Here is a 25,077-nt window from a genome sequence, read left to right on the forward strand (position 1 = left end):
AAAAGGCTCCCGTGAAATGGCTGCTCCACAACGCCAGGAGCAAGGTCTGCTGGGCTGGGGGTTCGCAGAGGAGCTCGGCCTTGGGCCTGGCAACTGCGCCTGGAAGCCAGGGACGGCCTTGGTGTGCAGCTGGACACCTGGGCCTGAGAAAGCAAGGTCTCTTTCAAGACGCTTGGCACCATCGTCACCCAGTGGCTGTCTCAGGGCGACGAGAGAAATGCACAGCATCTCTTGCTGCCCTGCAGTGCTGCTGTCCTACGCCCTTGGGTGTCTCTGGGATAGAAAAAGGGACGGATTTTGCCCCAAAACCCAGCTCCTTTCTATCAAAAGCATCACGTCCTCCTCTCTTTCTTGGATTTGGCTATGACTTTAGGAATCCCTGCAATCCCTGCAGCTGTGTCCCCTGCCAGCTTCTTGTGTGCCCCAAGCATCCTCGCTTGCAGGGCAGTAGAAGATGCAGAAAAGGCCTTGCCTTAGTGGAAGCACTGCCCTGCAGGAGCTCCAACATCCCTCTTAGCAGCACGCTGTAGCCCCCAAATGCCCCCGAAACGGCACATTTCAGCTCCTGGGAAGGAAATGAGCTCGCTCAAGGGGAGCTACCCGCTCAAGGCCCAGGTGTCTGTGAGGCGGTGTTTGCAAGGAGTCCTGTTGTGTGAGTCTGTTCTTTGTGGGTGCTCCGTCCCCACAAGGCTTGCTTTGGAAGGCCCAGGAGAGTCTTGTGGGCACTGGCCTGGGGTCCCAGGCTGAGCCAGCTGCTGGCTGGCAATCAGGGAGGCTCGCTCAGTGTCTTGGCTTGGGTTTGCGTGGCCAGGCTGTGGGAGCGGGGGGCTGCAGGGGTGTCCTCTGTGAGAAGAATGCAGCAGCTGCCCCATGGGAGCTCAGGGCCGCTTCCAGGAGGCTCCTTCCAGGAGGGACCCACCCGCTGCTGCCCAGAACGCAGAGCAAAAGGATGATGTTTGCGCCTGGGGGAGAGCCCATCTAAGAAAGGGAACAAAAGCTGCTGCCCAGCAGCGTCTGGGTCAGGGAGGAGTGAGAAAGCTCTGTGCAGCCCCCAAGGGCCGTGCAGCAGGAGGCAGGAGGTGCTCCAGGCTCACAGCAGCAGTTCCCCTGCGGCCTGTGCAGGGAGAGGCCCCTGGTGGAGCAGGCTGTCCCCCTGCAGCCCATGGGTCCCCCGTGGAGCAGATCCCCACGGTGCAGCCCCCCCGTGGAGGAGCCCACGTTGGAACAGGTGGATCTGCCCTAGAGGAGGCTGCGACCTGTGGAGGAGGCCCCAGAGGAGCAGGGTGTTCAAGGAAAGGTTGGAGCTGGTGCTTAGGAACATGGTTTATTGGGTGACATTGGTAGTACAGTGATGACTAGACCGGACAAATGTGAAGGTCTCCTCCAACAATAATGATTCTATGATACCTCCACCACGTCCTCCTCCTCCACTTCCTCCTCATCGTCCACGGCCTTTTTCTTGTCCACTGCCTCCTCCTTGTCTACCGCGTCCTCCTCGCCCCCCGCCTGCTAATCCTATTTCTCATTTTCCTCCTCCTTCTCCTCCTTCCCTGCCTCTTGCACCTCCAACACCTCCTCCACCTCCACTGCCTCTTCCTCCTTCTCCTTCTCCAGCCCCACTGACTATTCCTCCTCCACAGCCTCCTCCACCTCGGCAGAAGCTTCCTGGCCAACTTCCTCTGCATGCTCCTTGCTAAGGCATGCTGGTAGCAATGATCGTGAGCCCAGAAATGGCAGGAGGAGTTGCCAGGAACCAGGTGTGCCAAGGCGGCTTCTCTGGGAGGCTATGGCTGTGAGCGCTGCCCACCGCTCCTAATTCTAGTTCCATTTGTCACCCACAGGACCATGGCACTGTGACCCTGTAAGGTAGCAGCTGGCGGCTCCTATCATCTTGATGACGCTCTGTGATGCGTTGCTTGTTGCCTGGGTAGCGATTGTTAGCTATTATGCAAATGGCTTGTCATCAATCGGGGATGTGGCTGCTCCTCCCTATAAATGGGCCAAGGGGGGCAGTGGGAGCCAGAGTGTTGGAGAGGGGAGATGGGAGAAGGTGGAAACAGAAAAGGAGGAGGATGAGGAAGAGGCATAGGTGGAAAAGGGGGAGTAAGAGAGGAAGGGGGCAGTGGAGGAGGTGGCGGAGGAGGAGGTGGCGGAGAAGATTGAGGAGGTGGTGGAGAAGATTGAGGAGGTGGCGGCATGAGTAGGAGTGGTGACAAAAGAGGAGGCGAGCAAGGGATAGGCAGAGGGACACGATGGAGGTGGAAGAGGAGAAGAAGGTGGTGGAGAAATAGTAGAATACTAGAGGAGGAGGTGGTGGCAAAAAAGAAAAAAAAAAAGTGGAGGAGGAGAAGGTGGTGGAGGAGGAGGCTGCCAAAAAAAACAAAAAAACAAAAGAGAAGGAGTAGAAGGTGGAGGAGGAGAAGGAGGTGGAGGAGGAGGAGGCGGAGGACTCCAAAACAAAAGACCCTCTCTGGTGGTGAGCGTTGACCGCTGCTCCTAATTCTAGTTCCATTTGTCATCCCACAGGACCATGGCACAGTAGCCCTGTAAGGTAGCAGCTGGCTGCTCCTAGCAACTTGATGATGCTCTGTGATGCATTGCTTGTGGCCTGGTTGCCTGGGTAGCGATTGTTAGCTATTATGCAAAAGGCTTGTCATCAATCGGGGATGTGGCTGCTCCTCCCTATAAATGGGCCAAAGGGGAGAAGTGGGAGCCAGAGTGTTGGACAGGGGAGAGAGGAGGAGGAGGAGGAGGTGGTGGTGGAAGTGGAAGCCAAAATAAAAAGGAATAAAAACAAAAAAAGAGGAGGAGGAGAAGGTGGCAGAGGAGGAGGCGGTGGAGGAGGAGGCCAAGGAGGAGGTTTGCTCAGCTACAGCAAGCCATGGGATTTTTGCTGTTTAAACTTTTAACTCCTTGCCTAACCACAGGGGTTGTCATTCGTGGACAAATACTGGGTTAAGTACACCGTCACTGCAAGAGGAGCACAAGCTACCTGCAAATGGGCAAATATACCTCTGCAAGTTTTCTTACAAGGGATTAAGACAAAAAGGCCTGTGCCTGGCAGAGGGAGCACTGAACGATGATCTAGCAAAGCAGTCTATCGCAGACAGACAACACTGGCCCGGAAATCCTGCTGGAAAATTTGGTGTACCTGAAACTGAGACGGAAATTGGAACTTCCAACAAAACGCTGTAGGGTAGAAGTTGTTTTAGCTGAACATACTGGGCGCATATTTGAGTGCAAAAGGTAAGCTATTGCTTTGTTTATGTAAGATCTGAGTGTTTCACCCAGCACTCCAGCATCCTCTCTTAAGTAGGGGAGGCAACCATAAGATGCAGAAGTTGGCAGATGCACAGGATGTATACTTTACTATAAGTAAAGAACTTCTTCCTAACATATATTAGAAATCTAACTTTTCAGTTGAAAGCTATTATTCCATGTCCTGTCACTCCAGGCCCTGATAAAGACCCCCTCCCCAGCTTTCCTATAGGTTGCCTTTAATTACAGGAAGGCTCTCCCTGGGGTCACAGTAAGCTCACGTGTTACCCAGGTGTCACAGATAATTCCTGAGATAGGAATAATGACAAGGGTTAATCTATTGCAGATGATTTCATACAATAATAGAAAAGCTTTTGTTGGAAAGCACAAGGGAGGGGGGAGGGTGGGCGAACAGCTCTGTGTTGTTTAACTGTCGGCTGGGTTAAACCACACCAGTGTGGTTTAAAAAAAAAAAGAAAAGTGGAGGAGGAGGTGACCAAAAATATCACAAATACAAAAAAGAAAAGAGGAGGAGGAGGAGGAGGGGGCCAAAAAATCACGAATACAAAAACAAAAAGAGGAGGAAGAGGAGGTGACCAAATACAATGATTTTTTTGGCCGCTTCCTCCTCCTCCTCCTATTTTTTTTTTGGATTTGTGTTGTGTTTTTTTTTTTTTGCAACCTCCTCCTCCTCATGCTTTTCTTTATGTATTTGTGATTTTTTTGGCCTCCTCCTCATCCTCCTCTTTTTTTTTTTTTGTATTTGTGACTTTTTTGGCCACCTCCTCCTCCTCATGCTTTTTTTTTTGTATTTTTGAGTTTTTATAGCCACCTTCTCCTCCGCCTCTTCTTTTTTTTGTACTTTTGATTTTCTTGGCCACCTCCTCCTCCTCCTCCTCTTTTTTTTGTATTTGTGTTTTTTGTGGTCATTTCCTTCTCCACCTCTTTTTTTTTTTTTTTTGTATTTGTGATTTTTTTGGCCACCTCCTCCTCCTCGTGCTCCTTTTTTTATACCTCTGATTTTTTTTGGCCACCTTCTCATCCTCATGCTCTTTTTTTTTTTTTTGTATTTTTGATCTTTTGACCACCTCCTCCTCCTCCTCTTCTTTTTTTTTCTGTATTTGTGATTTTTTTGGCTGCCTCCTCCTCCTCCTGTTCTTCTTTTCTTCTGTATTTGTGATTCTTTTGGCCACTTCCTCCTCCTCCTCCTCTTTCTTTTTTTTTTGGATTTTTGAGTTTTTTTGGCCTCCGCCTCCTTCTCCTCCTGTTTTCTTGTTTTTGTGACTTTTTTTGGCCACCTCCTCCTCCTCAACCTCTTTTTGTTTTCTGTATTTGTAATTTTCTCGCCATCTCCTCCTCCTCATGCTAATGTTTTTTGTATTTGTGATTTTTGTGTCCACCTTCTCCTCCTCATCCTCTTTTATTTTGTATTTGTGATATTTTTAGCCACCTCCTCCTCGTCTATCTCTTTTTTTTTCGTATTTCTGATTATTTTGGCCTCCTCCTTCTTCTCTTTTTTGTATTTGTGATTTTTTGGCCACCTCCTCCTCCTCATGCTCTTTTTTTTATTCGTGTTTTTGTTGACCTCCTCCTCTTTTTTTTTTTTTGTATTGGTGATTTTTTTGGCCTCCGTCTCATCCTCTTTATTTTTTTGTTTTTTTTTTTTTTTTATTTTTTTATGGCCACCTTTTCCGCCTCTTCTTTATTTTTTGTATTTGTGATTTTATTGGCCATCTCCTCCACCTCCTCCTCTTTTGTTTTGGATTTGTGATTTTATTGGCCCTCTCCTCCACCTCCTCCTCTTTATTTATTTTGTATTTGTGACTTTTTTGGCCTCCTCCTCCTCCTCCTCATGCTCTTTTCTTTTTTATTTGTGACTTTTTTGGCCTCCTCTTCTTCCTCCTAATGCTCTTTTTCTTTTTGTATTTGTGATTTTTTTGGCCTTCTCTGGGAGGCTATGGCTGTGAGCGCTGCCCACCGCTCTTAATTCTCGTTCCATTTGTCACCCCACAGGACCATGGCACTGTGACCCTGTAAGGTAGCAGCTGGCGGCTCCTATCATCTTGATGACGCTCTGTGATGCGTTGCTTGTTGCCTGGGTAGCGATTGTTAGCTATTATGCAAATGGCTTGTCATCAATCAAGGGTGTGGCTGCTCCTCCCTATAAAAGGGCCAAAGGGGGGCAGTGGGAGCCAGAGTATTGGAGAGTGGAGATGGGAGAAGGTGGAAAAAGAAAAGGAGGAGGATGAGGAAGAGGCATAGGTGGAAAAGGGGGAGTAAGAGAAGAAGGGGGCAGCGGAGGAGGTGGCAGCGGAGGAGGAGGAGGAGGTGGCGGAGGAGCAGGTGGCGGAGGAGCAGGTGGCGGGGGAGGAGGTGGCGGCGGAGGAGGCGGTGGCGGAGGAGGCGGTGGTGGCGGAAGAGGAGGTGGCGGAGGAGGAAAAGGTCGAGGCGGAGGAGGAGGTGGCGGAGGAGGAGGAGGTGGCGGAGAAGGAGGCGGTCGCGGAGGAGGAAGTGGCGGCGGAGGTGGTGGCGGAGGAGGAGGTGGAGGCGGAGGAGGAGATGGCGGAGGAGGAGGAGGAGGAGGTGGAGAAGGATGAGGAGGCGGTGGCGGAGGAGGAAGAGGTGGCGGACGAGGAGGTGGCGGAGGAGGCGGTGGTGGCGGAGGAGGAGGTGGCGGAGGAGGGGGTGGCGGAGGCGGAGGTGGAGGCGGCGGCGGAGGAGGAGGCGGCGGCGGAGGAGGCGGCGGCGGAAGAGGAGGTGGCAGAGGTGGAGGCGGTGGAGGAGGAGGTGGTTGAGGAGGAGGAGGAGGTGGCGGAGGAGGAGGTGGAGGCGGAGGAGGAGGTTTCGGAGGAGGAGGAGGAGGCGGTGGAGAAGGAGGAGGTGGTGGCGGAGGAGGAGGAGGTGGCGGAAGAGGAGGAGGTGGCGGAGGAGGAGGAGGTGGCGGAGGAGGAGGTGGTGGCGGAGGAGGAGGTGGAGGCGGAGGAGGAGGTGGCAGACGTGGAGGTGGTGGAGGAGGAGGTGGAGGCGGTGAAGGAGGAGGAGGAGGTGGCGGCGGAGGAGGAGGCGGCGGAGGAGGAGGCGGCGGAGGAGGAGGTGGCGGAGGAGGAGGTGGCAGAGGAGGAGGAGGCGGAAGAGAAGGAGGAGGTGGCGGAGGAGGCGGTGGTGGAGGAGGCGGTGGTGGCGGAGGAGGAGGTGGTTGAGGAGGAGGAGGAGGTGGCGGAGGAGGAGGAGGTGGCGGAGGAGGAGGAGGTGGCGGAGGAGGAGGAGGAGGTGGAGGAGGAGGTGGTGGCGGAGGAGGAGGTGGTGGCGGAGGAGGAGGTGGTGGCGGAGGAGGAGGTGGTGGCGGAGGAGGAGGAGGTGGAGGAGGAGGAGGTGGCGGAGGAGGAGGTGGAGGCAGAGGAGGAGGTGGCGGAGGAGGAGGTGGAGGCAGAGGAGGAGGTGGCGGAGGAGGAGGAGGCGGTAGAGGAGGAGGAGGCGGTAGAGGAGGAGGAGGCGGTGGCGGAGGAGGAGGAGGAGGCGGCGGAGGAGGAGGTGGCAGAGGAGGAGGAGGTGGCGGAGGAGGAGTAGGCGGAGGAGGAGGAGGCGGTGGAGGAGGAGGAGGAGGTGGCAGAGGAGGAGGTGGTGGCGGAGAAGGAGGTGGAGGCCGAGGAGGAGGTGGCAGAGGAGGAGGAGGCGGTGGAGGAGGAGGAGGAGGTGGCGGAGGAGGAGGAGGCGGTAGAGGAGGAGGAGGGCGGTAGAGGAGGAGGAGGCGGTGGCGGAGGAGGAGGAGGAGGCGGCGGAGGAGGAGGTGGCAGAGGAGGAGGAGGTGGCGGAGGAGGAGTAGGCGGAGGAGGAGGAGGCGGTGGAGGAGGAGGAGGAGGTGGCGGAGGAGGAGGAGGCGGTGGAAGAGGACGAGGTGGCAAAGGAGGAGGAGGTGGTGGAAAAGGAGGTGGTGGAGGAGGAGGTGGCGGAGGAGGAGTTGGCGGAGGAGGAGGAGGTGGAGGAGGAGGTGGAGGCGGTGGAGGAGGAGGAGGAGGCGGTGGAGGAAGAGGAGGAGGCAGAAGAGGAGGAGGTGGCGGAGGAGGAGGAGGTAGCGGAGGAGGAGGAGGTGGCGGAGGAGGAAGTGGAGGCGAAGGAGGAGGTGGAGGCGGAGGAGGACATGGCGGAGGAGGAGGAGGCGGTGGAGGAGGAGGAGGAAGTGGCGGAGGAGGAGGAGGAGGCGGAAGAGGAGGAGGCGGCGGAGGAGGAGGAGGCGGCGGAGGAGGAGGAGGTGGCGGAGGAGGAGGAGGTGATGGAGGAGGTGGAGATGGTGGCGGAGGAGGCGGTGGAGGAGGAGGAGGAGGCGGCGGAGGAGGAGGTGGCGGAGGAGGAGGAGGTGGCGGAGGAGGAGGAGGTGATGGAGGAGGTGGAGATGGTGGCGGAGGAGGCGGTGGAGGAGGAGGTGGAGGCGGCGGAGGAGGAGGTGGAGGCGGAGGAGGAGGAGGTGGCGGAGGAGGAGGAGGTGGCGGAGGAGGAGGAGGTGGTGGAAGAGGAGGAGGTGGCGGAGGAAGAGTTGGAGGCGGAGGAGGAGGAGGTGGCGGAGGAGGAGGAGGTGGCGGAGGAGGAGGAGGTGATGGAGGAGGTGGAGATGGTGGCGGAGGAGGCGGTGGAGGAGGAGGTGGAGGCGGCGGAGGAGGAGGTGGAGGCGGAGGAGGAGGAGGTGGCGGAGGAGGAGGAGGTGGCGGAGGAGGAGGAGGTGGTGGAAGAGGAGGAGGTGGCGGAGGAAGAGTTGGAGGCGGAGGAGGAGGAGGTGGCGGAGGAGGCGGTGGAGGAGGAGGTGGAGGCTGTGGAGGAGGAGGTGGTGGCGGAGGAGGAGGTGGCGGAGGAGGCGGTGGAGGAGGAGGAGGTGGTGGCGGATGACGAGGTGGAAGAGGAGGAGGAGGAGGTGGCGGAGGAGGAGGAGGTGGTGGAAGAGGAGGAGGTGGCGGAGGAGGAGGTGGAGGCGGAGGAGGAGGAGGTGGCGGAGGAGGCGGTGGAGGAGGAGGTGGAGGCGGTGGAGGAGGAGGAGGCGGTGGCGGAGAAGGAGGCGGTGGCGGAGGAGGAGGAGGAGGCTGAATAGGAGGTGGCGGAGGAGGAGGAGGTGGAGGCGGAGGAGGAGGTGGCGGAGGTGGAGGCGGTGGAGAATGAGGAGGCTGTGTCGGAGGAGGAGGAGGTGTCAGAGGAGGAGGTGGCGGAGGAGGAGGTGGCGGAGGAGGAGGAGGTGGCGGAGGAGGTGGTGGCGGCGGAGGAGGAGGTGGCGGCGGAGTAGGTGGTTGCAGAGGAGGAGGTGGCGGAGGAGGAGGAGGTGGCGGAGGAGGAGGTGGCGGAGGAGGAGGAGGTGGCGGAGGAGGAGGAGGTGGCGGAGGAGGAGGAGGTGGCGGAGGAGGAGGAGGTGGCGGAGGAGTAGGTGGTGGCGGAGGAGGAGGTGGAGGCGGAGGAGGAGGAGGAGGTGGCGGAGGAGGATGTGGCAGACGAGGAGGTGGCGGAGTGCGAGGTGGAATAATCCAAATAAACCAAATGGCAGCGGTACATTAAATACATGTAAGATTTCCAGTTAAGTTATTCAGTCATTCAAATTGATTCATCTTCTTCCCTTGTGTTGCCTATTCTGTACTGAACCAAGACTGCAAATTAATATCCCTGCAATCTTGCTTTACTACTAGGAAATAAATTTGTGAGGAGCATTTGTTTCCCCACTTCAATCAGGCTGTACCTTTGCTGGCTTAAATCAAAGATTCTAGAGACTTAGCCTTGCTCTAGAGGACAGAAAATCTTCTGGACAGCACAGCAATAGAAACTGAGAAAAATAACTGATCCAGCTGTGACAACATGATCTAACTTTCCAACAGTGGGCTTGCATGACTTCCATACTAAAATACCACAAGATTAACACAATTTGGTGGCTTAACAAATAAAGACACCATTCAGATTTTTCTCAAGGTGTTTTAACAAGCCATTTCTCAGTTTTCTTTCTGCTACATAATTCACCATTGGTTTAAGAATCCTGGAAAACAGAAGGGCAAAAGGTGGCAACACAAACCCATAAAGTTGGGGTATTTTTAGCTAAAAGGACAGACAGGACATTTATGTGGTCTTGAGTCTTTCAAAGAATGCCATGGATTAAGTCAACGTGTTCTGGTAGTCTACGGATCACTTTGGCTTAGGAAGACAAGCCTGGGCTTTTCAATTTGGTCATTCAGAGCAACTTCATTACCACTTTAGTCCCTTCACCCTTTCTCCTTGTGAATACCAAGCACCCCTTCAACACACAAACTTGATGTTACCCCTTCGTCTACCACCCCTCGCACTTTTAACAGCTGGAACTGTTTACAAAGACTCAGCAGTCCTGAGAATCTAAACATAACACGGATCTATCTTTCTTTACCTGCTGAAACAGAGGCGTTTTTTCTCTGGTCCGTCAGGCATTCCATCTTTTAATTCATCTCCAGAAACCAAGGATGCATCGTCATCACTGTCGAACGTATCATCTTGTAAAATAGGATTTAAATGGTCTGAAAGACAAAAGAGGTTTGTTAACTTTCCTGAATAGCCTTTGTCTCGTTCTCTTACATGAATACAGCTTCTAAATCAGTGCCAAAACCCTTTCTTCATTTGAGAGCACACACTGAAAGCTATTTCCTAGAGTTCATCCCACCACAGATCTAAGGAGATGGCACAAGGCCCTACAAAGCTGTACTAAGTCCCACTGATGTGTACGTATAAGGTACGCTACTCTTGGTGATTTTTTTCTCCCCCTTAGAATAAAGGAGATTACAAACAATTTCCGCAGTTGCTAAATAGCTAAAAAAAAAACAAAAAAAAACAAGACCATTTCTTTCTGGAGGAGGTTCCCACAATGAAAGCACGGGGATTAAGGATGTGATGGCCACAGAATTCCATTCATCTAGTAAATATCAGTGCTAATTGATCTCACGTGCACATGTATAGTACGATCTACAAACATTTAAATTAGGAGACTGGTTAAAAATGATGATAGCTAAAACAGTATTTAGCTTAGACCAGTTATACTTGTATCCTGGTCCCGACATTCTTCAGAAAGGAATTAGAAACATTGACCTAGAAATGCTTCCCCTCCAAATATCTGAGTTTTGATTTTTTAAAGAAAAATAGCTGCCTTATACTTCAAACCTCAAGTCAACCTCTACAAATGCTAATTATCTTAGCTGCCGTCAGAAGCAGGATGCTTCAGTAGAGAACGCATCGTCCTTTACTGTGTATTGAGTCATTCAGGGCTTCCATTTGGCATTTCAGTTTCGAATCCAGAATAAAACCTATGCGTTATCTTCCAGACATGCCCAAAAGAAAGACATGCACATGCAAATAATAAAATTCTACCATCATTATGTCTGAAAGGTTTAAGTTGATTGCACAAACCACAAGTTTTTGCTTTAGCAGAATTATAAAGAAGTGGATGCTGTGGTTATACCTTGCTGTCGGTCCTCCTTTAGTGCAAGCTGTGCATGCGGGAAGATCTTCTGCACAACTTGTAAAATATTCGCTCCTGATCTTTTAAAAAGTGGCTTGAAAATGGGTGATAGTGCTTGTCCGGGTGAAGCCACGATCCTGTTTGATGCCGGAACAACCTTCTTCAGAGCCATGAAAAAGTCCTTTGCTTTTATTTTAATAGAAGCAACCTCTCCCTACTTGCATAAATCTGAGGATAGCATCGGCGTAGAGAGCACAGCGCAGCTTCAGTACATAAAGATTTGATATCTGCACCACAGTATCCTAACAAACAAAAATCAAACGTTACATCAGTCAAGGCCCAGGTTTACAACATGCAACATTTAAACAATTTGTAATTCCAAAACCAAACAGGTTAACAGGGAATTCAAAGTGCTACCGCTCTGCAGGGAAGTTTCATGTTGCGCACTGTCTGATATCCTGCGCTTATGCAGCTGAAGCAGACTCCTCATCAAAAACTATACTCTTGAGGAAGATGCCCCAGAACCATTTAACGTTTTCAGACAACAAAAAGAACGACAACAAAGAGTAAATAGATGAAAGCATCTAACTCTGATTGCTATGAAGGCGTGCCAGCTGCCTCGTTGACTAGTTGTGCAGCAAGGCACAAGAGCTTGGGTACTGCCTGGTACAAGCTAAGGTTCTTTACAACTTGCTCACAAGCAAGAATCCATTTTGGTTTCAGTCTTACCAATGCATTTCTCAGCTAGTTCATCAAGCAACATGTCCGGTGGCTTAGGGGTCCAGTCACGAGTATGAATCTTGAAAATTTCTTTTCTAGCCTGGAAGCAAAATCATTGCATTTTAGCTTGTCTCAAGTTTTCCTTAAAAATACCAACAAGAAACAAACAAACCAAAAAGCAAGCAAACAAACAAACAAACAAAAAAACCCCAGTCCTCCCTCAAAACCCCTCATCTATTAATACGCTTTTCTTACTTGCTCAACTTTCAAGTATTTTACAGTTATTTAATATACACTCTGCATTTTCAACCAGGAAATTGAATATTTCTTATTTGTTATACTGAACTTTTTCTAGGAACCTACAATGAAAGAAAAGGCATTTATAGTTTCAATAACAAGTTTCCAAACTACGAGACCTAATGACCCAGAGGAAAATACTGTAATGAAAAATTTATCCAGAAACATTTCTTTGTTGTCCAAAAAACTTCTCTAAAACTTAGCAAGCTTTCATTGTGACAGTCTCATTACTTCATCACATTTGCTTTTCAGTCAGTAAATGCACAGAAAGCACTTCTGGCACAATGCTTCAAATTGCTACAATTACTATAAAGAAGAAAATAATTATGACTCAAACTACTACCACCGATCCGGGGCACAATCAAATGCAAACACGTCCCCTATTCATTCAGAAGTGAAGGATTGAGACCAAAAACACAACTTCATGATGAAAACGCCCAAGTGGACTAAATAATTAAGCAAACAGGTACAACTTTGGGAACGAAAGGTTTGATTATAGAACTAACTACTTGGTGGTATCATCCTGACCATATATATCCAGTACCAGATTTGCCCTCCATGGAACAACGCAGTGTCTCCACATATCACTCTTTTTTCAAGTTGTCAATTATTTTTTTTTCCTATAAAGTTGGACTTTGCCATGGTAGAACTAACGTTGAATTCAAGTTCTCACCTCTTTATTTGGCAAGTTGAAGAGGAACTCTCTGCCAAAGCGTCCTGGTCTTCGTAAAGCAGGATCTATAGAATCCAGTCTGTTGGTAGCTCCGATTACCACGATCTCCTCTCTGTTATCTGTGCCATCCATAAGCGTCAGAAGAGTTGAAACAATGGAACTAATAGAAAAATATAGTTTTTATTTACTGGTTCAGTAAATTTTGTTACATTCCACATGACTTTCTTGATGCCGGAACAACCTTCTTCCTAGTAGTCATTCAAAAGTGGGAAAAAAATAGTCTACCAAGTCGGGGTTTTTTTTTGGTTTGATAATACATCTGCAGACTGGTAAGTCATCAAGCACTTCAAGACTGTTTGAAATAATCTCTACATTAATGGAAAAGGAGTACTGCACACTTCTGCTCAGGAAGAAAATCACGGAAAATGTTCCGTGATGTTCCCTCTTGCTTTGGTAATGCTCTTTCTCAGTGTTTTTAGTCTTGTCCTTTCTACCTTGGACTCTCTCTGCAATAGCTGAGGAGGAAAGCTTTTTAGAGCTCCATTCAGTGCCACACTTGAGAGAGGAAGTTTGCCGCAATTTCTCACCAGGCTCAGAAGTCTCTTTGCCGTACAAAACATTTTCATTAGAAATGAGGTCACGTTCTTTTGATCTTCTTGGTTTCTCCTTGTCTCCACCGTCATCACATTGGTACTGTGCGAGGTATTCATCCTTCCCAGTAGATTTCGCAGGGTCCGCGACACTGCACAAAATAAAATCACATTTCTCACTTCTGCTGAAGGACGTGAAGATTAACAGTAAAACCTTCCAAAGGCAAACAAACAAACAAAAACCTCCAGACTACAGGAACACTCGCAAAGATATGCCATTTAGAAACCTCTCCTGCGATAAGGACACCTTCTCCAGCTCCCAGAGAAAGTGTTTTTTCCCCTCTTGCTTCTGAAGCCATTGCACTAAAAAAGCACACACATCTGTCTCCCTCCACATGCTGCTGCTCTGAATAAGAGCCAGAAGATTCAAAACCACCCTATTTGGTCTCCCCACATAGCCGAAAAAAACACCAGTTGAAACAGAGTTTTCTACCTCTCTCCCAAGAATTTACATTCACGTATCCTGTGACTGCAAAAATAGAAGGCGGGGCTCAGGAGGAACAGCCAGTGTTGGAAATGAAAAAAAGCAGCCTGTTTCTTCAGAGTCTTAAGCCTATTCTACTAGGAAAACAAAACAAAACAAAACAAGAGGATAGGAGAACAACAGCGGGAAATTTACCTATTCTCCAGGTGTTCAATTGCAAAGCCTCCGCTGGAGGATCAACAGCTGTGAATTGAGCGTGCTTAGGAGAAATCAGATCTACATCTGAACCACAACTATTTCAGTAGTATCACTAACTTATGTTACTCTGAAGAAGCAGTCAACACCCTTTCTATGTTAGGAAATAGCTGAACAGAGTCTGTTATTCACGTGAAGTAGTCAGGCAGGTTTCTTTAGGAAGGCTGGGTTTCACTAGAACATTACTAGCCTGTAAGCCTCATGGCATCACCTTCCATCTTGACTGCTAAACCTCCTTGCTCCCTACTATCTTCTTTGCCAAGATACAGCTGTCCACGTTTACTTTTCCTACTTGGCTGGACTGAATTTAAGAAGGGATCTTGCAACTCTTCCTCTTGTTTGCCACTTAATCATCACACCAAATGAAAACTATTTGCCTTTTACCTCTTTATTTCAGGCATTCTTTCCTAGTGGTCATTTAAAAACGGAAAGAAAAAGTCCATCCGCTTTTTTTTTTAATATCCAGCAGACTGTTAACTCACCAAGCACTTCAAGACTGTTGGAAATAATCTCTACATTAATAGAAAAGGAATTCCTCAAACACACTGCGGCCGCTTACCTTTAATACACTCGTTGGATGAGACGGGGCTGTATTTCTTGCTTTCGCCTGCACTGGAAGGCTTCCCTTCCTTGTAAGGTTGTTTACTGCTCTCACTTCTGCATTGCTCACATGAAGAGCCATCTGGAGGATGGGATTCTTCCTTCTTCTCCCGCGTTATCTTCTGGAAACGAGGATCTAAGTGTTCCAAGGAGCCTTTCACTTTCCTGCTGTTTCTCTTTTTTCTTCTTTTTCTTCTCCTTTTTCTTCTTGTTTTACGCTTGCGATTGGCATTGTCAAAGTGGAGCACACAGAAACACAAATCGTGAAGTCTGAAAGAAACATGCAAGTTTAAAAGAGAAAAAAAGATGTGGCACTTGTTGCCTATATGAAACTTTATTTATTTTACCACAGGTGATGATTTGCAGCATGTCAGCTATTTTGTGGTGCTTTGTGCACACGCAACTTACTTTAGATGTAGCAAACTTAAGCCCTCAGATTGGAGGACCATAGGTCCTGGTTTGTACACAGATCATTAACAATGGCTAGCTCTGGAATACGTGCAAGCAGAAAAAAACTTTTAACCTAATCCAGAATGGTGTACGGATGTGTTTCCAACTATGTGGTCCAAAGCTAGTGCTCTGACACAATTCAGCAATAGCTTTCCTATCTTCACTGATCAACCTAACAACATGATCCCCAGCCAGCTGATGCTATCTAAGTAACTTAGAAACTACCAGAAAAAAAAAAAAAAAAAAAAAAAAAAAAAGAAGAAGAAAAAAAGAGAAGAAAAAAAAAGGAGAAAAAAAAAAAAAAAAGAAGGAATACATGAGAAGCACCCAGAAAAGAATTAGGATAAAAAATGCGGAGTATGCTGGAATCCTTGCTTACTTGGAATCCTTCTCTCCATGTTTATCCTTAGACTCTCTCCATGTTTATCCTTAGACTTCTTTTTCTTCTAGAACTTGTGATATTTTTGCATTTTTTTCACCACCTAAAAGCTCCTTTTCTATCTTTCTGTCTTTCCTTTCTATTTCACTTTCACTACCTTCTGCACGGGTAGATTTTCTTTTTCTGTTTCCTTCTGTTTCATTTTTCTGGCGACAGTTCTCCAAATGAGCTGACACAGGTGGAAGCGCATGTCTTTCACGAGAATGTCTTCCAGAATGTTGCTGAGATACCGAGCAACGATGCAAGTCTGCTCCGGGTGTGCTAAAGCGACGTCCATCTTCATCTCTCAAGAGGGAACCGTGAGGCCATCCACTTTTGTAATGATAATGCTTATGTGACCTGCCGTAGTAAGTTGCAGTCCATTTGTCAAAGGCTGCATCGCCGTGAGAGAACTTTCTCTCTCTACTGTCTCCTGTCGCATGAGGTGAATAGTAATCATTGTAATAGCTACATCTTTCCCACCTCCGTGCTTCATCTCGATAGTATCTTTCTCTGCTCCAACTTCTTTCCCCTTTGGATCGGTAATATCTATTGCTACCTTGTTCTGATCTTCCTCCGCTGCCAGATCTGTACTTTGAATATTTGACTGCTCTTCTGCCATTCTCAGGGCTGTTTCTTTCACCAGGGAAAGATCTGCACCTGCTTCCCTCCCAGTGCTCCTGCTTGTGACGCTTTTGCTCAACAACTTCCACGCTCTGAGAACACCTCCTCTTGCTGGAAGGACCTGCTTTTTGATTCTCCTTCTCTTCACTAGGAGCATGTTCCCTCTTGCTTTGGTAATGCTCTTTCTCAGTGTTTTTAGTCTTGTCCTTTCTACCTTGGACTCTCTCTGCAATAGCTGAGGAGGAAAGCTTATCAGAGCTACATTCAGTGTCACACTTGAGAGAGGAAGTTTGCCGCAATTTCTCACCAGGCTCAGAAGTCTCTTTGCCGTACAAAACGTTTTCATTAGAAATGAGGTCACGTTCTTTTGATCTTCTTGGTTTCTCCTTGTCTCCACCGTCATCACATTGGTACTGTGCGAGGTATTCATCCTTCCCAGTAGATTTCGCAGGGTCCGCGACACTGCACAAAATAAAATCACATTTCTCACTTCTGCTGAAGGACGTGAAGATTAACAGTAAAACCTTCCAAAGGCAAACAAACAAACAAAAACCTCCAGACTACAGGAACACTCGCAGAGATATGCCATTTAGAAACCTCTCCTGTGATTAGGACACCTTCTTCAGCTCCCTGAGAAAGTGCTTTCTCCCCTCTTGCTTCTGAAGCCATTGCACTAAAAAAGCAAATGCATCCGTCTCCTTCCACCTGCTGCTCTGAGAAAAAAGGCATAGGGGCGAGCGGGGAACAGCCAGTGTTTCTCCAGACAGTGGAGAAAAATGGAAAAACATTCTATGAAGGAACACAAGTTCTCCTTGAGGCACCAACCTGCATCAGAGTGATATGCTCAGTGCTGATCATTAGTTCTGTTCGTAACGCTGGACATACAGCATGGAATTGTACTAATTTAAATCCTTCCATTAAATACTATTAGTAGACAGATAAAACCGTAACGAACTTCCATAAGGTCTTGTCTTAATCAGACTGTGCTCATTTTACCTCGTTTCCTCTGACAAGCTGTTCAGCTGGCTGGCTGTGAGGGACTCCGTGATGACTTCTCGATTGACTGAAGGCATAGCTCCAGGCATCTGCAATCAAAACGCACAAGTCAGCAGACAAAACAATACTATTTGTAGTAGTACTGAGGACTAGTCTTGTCAGAATTTCTCCATTAAATGGTAAGCAAGACCGTTTTGAGTTGTATGCATTATCTACACTTCAAAGATAACCCCAACTCACCTCCCAAAATCTACTTTATGAAACTTAGGAATTTTTATCTCAGCTGAGCTTAAGTTGACAAGTTCTAATGTAAGCTCAGGTCTGCAAATTCTAATGGGATAATACCACAAAGTCTTACAATCACATTTGTGCTGTGTTTTCTCAGTATTTCACCTGAATTAGGAACACAATAAACACTCCCGAATACATCATAGGTGAGAAATTCTCGATGGAGCAAATCTATGTTTCAAGCAATCCATTTGTTTTAGAAAAGAACATCTCAGAAGGTTTAACAGGTTCAACTCGGCAAGTGGAATCATCAAGTTTCAGTGCGTTTTCTTTCGATTCATTACCTAACCTAATAGCACCATTTAGTGAATCGGTTTTTGGCAGCTCATGCTGGGATCTTCCTTCGTCAGCATTCTGACAGGAAGAACCGGAATGCTGCAATGTACGGACTACCTTTCCAACCAAAATTCCATTAGAGGACATTGCATTGCAATTCCTTTTAAATAAGCCCTTTGACTCCTCCTCAGATTTTCCTGAAGATTCTGCACCGTAAGGGACTGTGTTATCAGAGCTGAGTTTAGGATTTTCATTCACTGTTGGCTCCACAAAAATCTCATCAGAAACTTTTTTGCTTGTTTGCATTTGCTTCATTTGCATTACCGAATTTGTAATTGTGGATGAAGGAACAGCCTGGTAGAGATCTTCATCCTCCGCAGCACTGCTAAGACAGTCAGGCTGTGACACAGTCCGACGAGCAGGCAATTTATTGTGAATACTGGTGGTGATCTTCTGTTTTCTTGACGGATCAGTAATTGAAGGCCTGGTAATTGTCTGGTTTTGAACACAGGCCATCGGTGGTGCTGAAGATGGCCTTTTTAGGGTGACACCAGTGGTCTTTGCGTCCTCTTTTATGGATCCATTTCCATTTAAACGGCTTGAATTCTGTATTTAAAAAGAAGAAATGGCAAGATGGATTAACGCAAACACTGCATTTAACATTTTGAAACACAAAACTCTCCTACTGAGTATTTCTACAAATGGTCTTAACACCTACAAAGAAAAACACACTGCCCTTTAAAGATAAATGCAAGTCCAATAAGCGTATTCAATTCCTGCTTTTGGTTTACAGCCGATTGGAATCAAATTAACATCATCTTTGAAAACCAGCCAAACAACTTAACATTACCTGCTGCTATTCCCAAATATATTTATTTTCCCCTTTAAACATACCCTGAAAAGCCTGAAGTAATTGTTCTGGTGCTCAGGAATAAGACACTTAGTTTTCCCTGTCTTAGCTAAAGTGACGACGATAGGAAAAACAAGTCCTCTTTTAAATGATTCGAGGATTAGTACACTCTGCTTAAATTGTCAAAGAGTGTAGCTCTCTGTGCTTTAGAAAGCTGTCTTGGAGGTATAAAGTAATGGAGTCGCATGGCTGCACAATTTAGCAGTAACCACTGTTTGAATGACTCTGGCTGTAGCATGAAGGCTGTGAAGAAAGCTGCAGCATGGGAAGGAAAACAAAACTAAGATGCTGAAAACCAAACAAAAAACCCCACACCAAACCCCAAACCCACTAGCAGTTTGGTGCCGTTACCTGCCCTCCCACTTCCCTGAATTACCTTAATCATATGAGGAAGAAGTCGTGGTCCCATAAATCCAGCCTGCTTACTATTAGCCCCCTGCTGACCAGGAGGGAATGAACAGGGATAAGATGGTGCTGGCAAGTAAAACGCACGTTCTCCAAGTGTCAAATCATAGCGCCTTCAGAAAAGAGCAGTGATTGTAGTTTAGTTTTTCTTTCAGCCTACTCTTGGATTAAATCCCATCCTATAATTTTAGAGGAACAGTTCATACGATATGGAAGCCTTCTCTACAGAAGGCTTCGCCAAGACTACAAACTGAAAAGGAGAGAACAGTCTTGCTACTAAGACTATCACTTTCAGAACAATAATTCATTCTTACACGACAGATGACCTTCATTTCTCTCCTTCTCTAAATTAGCCAGCTACAGGTAACACATAGATAGCAATTTACACAAGTGCTGCAGTTTCAGGCCAAGCAACAAAAGATAATAAATGACACAGAGAATTTCAGGTTAGACAGAACTGAATTAGACAAATAATAATCTTTCCCTGGGATAGCAAGAAAAACACTTGCAAAACAGAAAAATATCAATAACAGGAAAGTAAATCTCTTCTGAACACATGTTAAGATTTGTTATTACCTGATATAAAAAAGTATGTAAGCTTGCTGACCAAGAACTCTCTTAATGTCAGTACGGACTACTTTAGCATCATTCATCTGATACCAAAGTCCATTACCAGCCTGCAAATAAAGACAACCATTTCTTTAGGTGAATTGCACGTGTTCCAAATGAAATCACGGATAGGAACAAAATACACACGTGTCAAATAAAAATATAATGATATCTTTTTCCCTAGAAACAGTAGCTGCTAGTCACGCTTTCACTGGTTTGCCAGCACAACCTTTACCCTGTTAGAAATGCTGTTGACTTCTACCTTTACATAGCATATATAGTGTCCTGAGTGACAGCTGACACCGTGATGTACCAGCACCGCGTATAAGGCATAGAGCAGTGGTTCTCCCATTGACTGTGACATGTAGGCTCTCAGGTCCAAATACTCCGGATATTTCACCTCCTAAAGAGAGACCAAGAAGATAGAAAAATTATCCCAGAGTACTTCGTGGGCTAGCCAGAGAAAAACACTTCCAAAAAACACAGACTAGAATTTATTTCTAGAATATATTTCTAGAAGATATTTCTTGATTCACTACAAATAAGTCTTCCCATAAACAATGTTTAAGACTAGAAGTTGCAGAGAACTGTTTCCTGATGAATCAGCCTTCTCAGAGGAAAGCATATGCTTCTTGTCAAGCGGGAACTTTATTGATAGTAAGAGAAAGAATAAGCCATAGTCGTTAGTCTACAATTATTGTCTGAAAATATAAACAACTTTCAGCTTTGGGGGATGTCCCATTACACGATGATATAGTTGTATTACAGTGGTAAATATACCTTGTTGATCTTTCCACCTGTGAAATCTGCAAATCTTTTCAGTGATATTGTGAGAACCTTGGAAGAACGGTGTATGGTAAATCTCTTGGATGCAGGAACCATCTTTTTACACCTTAAAAACAAGCAGAGATAAGTGTTTGAAGGCATCTTCTTTTTTCGCCCCCAAAACAAACTCATTTTAATGTCTCACGCATGCCTGTGCTATTTGAATGACATTTACTTGCATAATAGGTTGGTCTTTTTTCTCTTCATAAACCCATGCACTGCGTGTCAGGTTTGTTAATACAGTGAAGAAGGTAAATTCTCCCAAAACCCCGGGCATAGCAGGAACAGGAATCTCTCACGAAAGGGTATTACCAGGTTGGATGGCAAGGTACCATTTCTTGGTCTACAAAAGTGGCTATTTGAACTCCAATCCTGGATACATTCTTTCAGCTTTCAAGAGAAATACAAATAATGAAAGTGGAACGAGAGAGCCTTGGTCCCCAGGACTAGAAATTGCAAATAATCTCCAACATAGGTCGTCTATCAACATCAAAAATACAACAGAAGCACATGGTCATTCTACAGGAGGGAGACATTTAACAGTAGGAAGTCTTCATGTACTGAGCTTGTCTGGAAAGACACTGAAACTGTCTGCCATCCTTTGAAACACAATAGTTCAGTTTGATACATTGCCCGCTCCAAGGTAGGACCTACAGTGTAAGCAGTGAAAATTAGCCACTAGCCCAGAGAACAACGGAAACTGGGCAGTTTACATCAAGAAAAGTACTGTCGAGAGCTAATAAATAGAAAGAACAAAAGTATCTCTTTTTGAATTCTGATGGCAAAATACGAGCCAGAGAATTGCAAACCCATAGGGAATGCCTCTGAACAAGACTTCCCCCCTCCAAAGAAACAAAAATCCAAGTGTTTTATAAACTTCCACAAAACTCGTAAGTAGATCCAAAGTTTAGAGGTAGTCCAACAGAGTCATGCAACATATAAAACTGACATCTAGGATTAAGACCTAATTCGTCAAAATCTTACTCGCTACATTTATAGCAATTCTCTCCACCCAGCTCTTCAGGTTTCACAAAGAGTTCCAGAGCTCTGGTAACAGATGAAACCGCCTAGAGGAGCGAGAAAGAAGAGCGTAAAGTCACCGTAAATTCAAAATTCCAGAGACGTACTAGTGGTTTATAAGAGAATCTTACCAACATACTCAAGCGATCTACTATGAGCACTGTGAAGAAGGAGGCAGAAAGAGCATGCTCAGCATTGACCTCACCTGGAAGTCATTTGACTTCGGAACAAATACTTTTCCAGTAGCCTAGACAGCATCTATAGTGTGCTTTGTCATCAATACTGGGGACAAATTCATCAGTCTAACAATTAGATGTACATTGGGGTAGAACAACAGAGAAGTATGACAGCATTATAATTTTTGCAGAAAGAGAATTCTTTCCCCTTAAACCCAATGCAAATGTGGAGACTATTTACATGGGTTCCACAGAAGGACAAAGTCCAATCCACTTCCTTAGCACCACCAAGCTCTTACGTTTTAACATTATATGTGGTTTGGTTTTTTAAGGTAAACAAGTTTAATTTAGAAAGTTAGGCATGTACTTAAACATCATGAATTATATTTAGAAAACATCTTACCTTTATATCCAAAGTGATATCAAGAAATGCCTCATACGTATCCGAAACTGCTTTGCAATTCAAGCACTTCACTGGAAGCAAAATATAAATGCTTAACCTTATGTGAAGGAGACTAACTGTCCAAATTCAAGTTGTTGCCAGATACTACTTTAGACAAACTACAGACTGCTTTACTACCGACAAAAGACACAGATCAGTTCTAAGGACAGGAATATTTTTTAAAGTACCTCTCGATCTTAGAAATCCTCCAAATATTTGATGAATGATGGTGGTAGCTTGAGAAGATCTGTCCAATCTGGAAATAAATTATAATCAGACCTCAGAAGATTTAAGGCGCACAGTTAACTCTTCAAAGAGTTTTATGAAAACTAAGGATGATGTAGACTTTCGTTGCTGATTGTAAATAAGGCACTAAAAGGTGCTAGAGATCATTTTTGATAGTAAATAAAGGACTAGAAGGTGCTAGAGAATGTATGAAAGTGAACTTGTTTATGCTTACTCGGTGCTTCCATTCAAGCACGCTTCCTGCATAGCATCAACAGTATAGCGCAAGAACTCGTGTGCGTCTTCTTGACTGCCAAAACGGAAATGTTGTCCTATTCCTAAAGAAGAAGATGATAGTATTCACCTCATTTAAAAATGAAATCATTCTTCTATTTCTAAAATCTCTCTTCTTTCTAGTGTTAAAACCACTTATACACATCAAATAAGTATTTGAAGATTACAAGCTATCGAAAAGAAACACATCTGAAGCCACTTACGACTGAGATTACTGATAACATGCGTAGGCTCGATGGCATCAACAGTGCAACGCAGGGCCTGGTTAATGTGAGTCTCCATTGTGCACATCATGCAAAAATCTTGTTCACGACCTGAAGAGTGAAAGAAGAAAGCATCCCAGTCCAGCAAAATATCCAGAACTACAAACAAACATCTAAGTAAAATTTAAACTATAGATACGATATCCACTCTCCTTGCTACATTCTATTCTCCCAAGATGCCAATGTCCCAACAGTCTTGTAACATTTCATTTCACACAACTTTACAGAATAAAAATATCCACTAAGCCTGTATTCAAATGCATTTTGTGATGAGAAATCTAAAAGACTACTGCAAAGTCACATTTGTAAAGGCTGACAGGAATGTGAACTCCACAGGCTGAAAAACGTATTACTCTCTAAAATTACTACTAAATGCATTACTGTCCAATGCACTTCATTATTCCCACGAAGCAATAAATGATCCTTTAATAAATACATAAATAAATAAATAAATAAATAAATTCATTAAACAAACAGTGCATTAATTGCACTCCATATGCTATTCGGAGCCCACTGCTAATACAGTGCTCAAAGCCAGCTTCTACAGGTAAAATCAGGCAAATAAGCTTGTCTCAGAATCACTGCTGTTCTTTCACCTTCAGAGCTGTCCAACAGATTCGAAATACTCTTAGAAAGTACTCACATGACTGGCCGTGCTCGAGAGAAAGCATGTAATTGGCAAGTGGGGGTGTGTAGGTCAAACACTGTAGAGTAGCATTAAGAAAACATGTGTTGCCAAGATTGTACAGGCCAACTCCAACACTTTGTGTTTCTCGCCAATCCATACAAATCTTCTCAGGTGGAAAAAGAATGCTCTGTGGCGGAGCAATTCCATCATTAACGACTGCAAGAAAGTTAAATTTAAAAAGAGATTTTGTTTGTTTGTTTCTAAGGAAGGTATTTAAAAAAATACTATTCTGCAGGAGCACCTAGAGGAGCTAGCTACAATCGCAGCCAGAAAAACTTATTGCAGACAGCTTTAATACCGCCAAATTCAAATTGGCTGGTCAACACAATGTTTTGGGGAAAAAAAAAAAAAAAAAACAGCTTTTGTCAACCATTTTAATTTTTCTAAGGCAAGGCTAACTGCCATTCTGTTTGTAGTACCTAATGCCAAGTTCCTCTCCATCTATAATCTTTAACCTGATTAACTCAACTACTGTTTTTTTCCTTATTATAACTTAAACCACAAGCTTAGACTTGAAATTATACGGAAAAAAGGTAAAAACTAGTAACTAGGAATGACGGTACCCCTACAGATACCAGATCTTTTCCTGAGCAATGTTATCATTCAAAAAACGTGTGAAAAATGGAAGCTGTGAATAGCAACAATCAAACACTTTTCTTTGCAAAACGGAAAAGACATGGATAAATCTGTGCATTACAAAAAGCTCCCCATATTTCTCTGTTGACTGTAAATATATCAAAATTAATTTCTGTAACATCAGTCACTTCAGTTGCCTTAGGGGATTCGCTTTTGAAGTCTTTGTTCACACTAGTCCCCTTCTCTATCAGTGCAACAAGTAAGAACTGCATTTTCTACTTTTGCTTTGAAGAAAATGGAGTCGGGATAAAGCTCACACTTACTTAGATCTCTTGGGGCAAAAGCCTTAGATTTTTCAGATGATCTACAGTAAATAGCACCTCCACGTCCTTGGGCCACAGAGACTTGGCTTGAATCTTCTGCAGGCGGTATCTGGCCCCAGTTTGCGGTGCGTGACATCAGTATTTTAGTACTTGGTTTCTTGGATTTGCCAGACCGCCTTGAAGAGGGCTTTTTAGACTTTGAAGATTTGGGCTTCTTAACTACAGTCATCGTTGACATCTGCGACAGAGACAGAAGTTCTGGTTGACGTAAGAATATCAAGAAGCATTCCAAGAAGAAAAGAGTAGCAGAAGTCCTGTCACTTAATCTCAAAGAAACAGCCTTAAGAACTAAATCGCTGGTATGAATGATTTAAAAAGAATCCCCAAACTAAACACACAAAGTGAAAATTTCCATCTAAACTCTATCGGTATTACTTTTAGCTTCTGCAGAACTAGTGGCTGATGCCATTTCTTTCACTTCTGTAGGATTTTAATCCATTCCAACTCTGGAGTCTTTTTAATATAAAAATGTAGAAGACATTCTCTGAGGGGAATCAGTTATTTATTGATTTCCAGAGTTGCACAATTATCTGTTAATTATTACCTATGATCTAATAGATAATTGTTGCAATTATCTATTGCTGGCGTTAGTAATGGAACACTATTACTTCACTGCCTGCGTTTTTCTGTTTCGTGTGCACAAAGGTACCCAGAACTCACTGCTCCTTTTCTTCTGTCTTTCCAGGGATCGCCCTCTACCTCACTGTCTACTGCACCAATCATGAGGGGGTTGTTGTTATTCTATAATGAGCCTAGCTTTTAAATACACCTTTTCTGGGCGTCACTTTGTGATAGCAAGTTAATTTGTGAGGGCTCCTCAGTCTACATCATGTGGTCGCTTTTTCCAGGTGAAAAAGCGGAGCCGTAAGTGGCAGTACACTAAAGCCC

The 25,077-nt window shown here is 45.6% G+C and overlaps 1 protein-coding gene and 1 long non-coding RNA gene across 2 annotated transcripts in view; both read right to left on the reverse strand.

Annotated features, from left to right (window-relative positions):
* LOC137862017 (uncharacterized) overlaps positions 1 to 25,077 on the reverse strand; it is a 72,145-nt gene that overhangs the window by 6,883 nt on the left and 40,185 nt on the right. The window lies entirely within an intron of this gene.
* On the reverse strand, positions 14,429 to 24,361 carry LOC137862013 (ubiquitin carboxyl-terminal hydrolase 42-like). The gene is made up of 15 exons (XM_068693638.1): positions 24,130 to 24,361; positions 23,186 to 23,386; positions 22,483 to 22,593; positions 22,221 to 22,323; positions 21,949 to 22,016; positions 21,722 to 21,792; positions 21,107 to 21,189; positions 20,078 to 20,189; positions 19,560 to 19,700; positions 19,265 to 19,365; positions 18,660 to 18,801; positions 17,698 to 17,979; positions 16,810 to 16,898; positions 15,182 to 16,275; positions 14,429 to 14,560 (listed from the first exon to the last, which is right to left on the reverse strand). The coding sequence occupies exons 1-14, from the start codon at positions 24,356 to 24,358 to the stop codon at positions 15,201 to 15,203; spliced, it is 2,808 nt and encodes a 935-aa protein (XP_068549739.1). The 5' UTR covers positions 24,359 to 24,361; the 3' UTR covers positions 14,429 to 14,560; positions 15,182 to 15,200.

Source organism: Anas acuta, chromosome 10 (assembly GCF_963932015.1).
Source record: "Anas acuta chromosome 10, bAnaAcu1.1, whole genome shotgun sequence".
Lineage (NCBI taxonomy): Eukaryota > Metazoa > Chordata > Aves > Anseriformes > Anatidae > Anas > Anas acuta.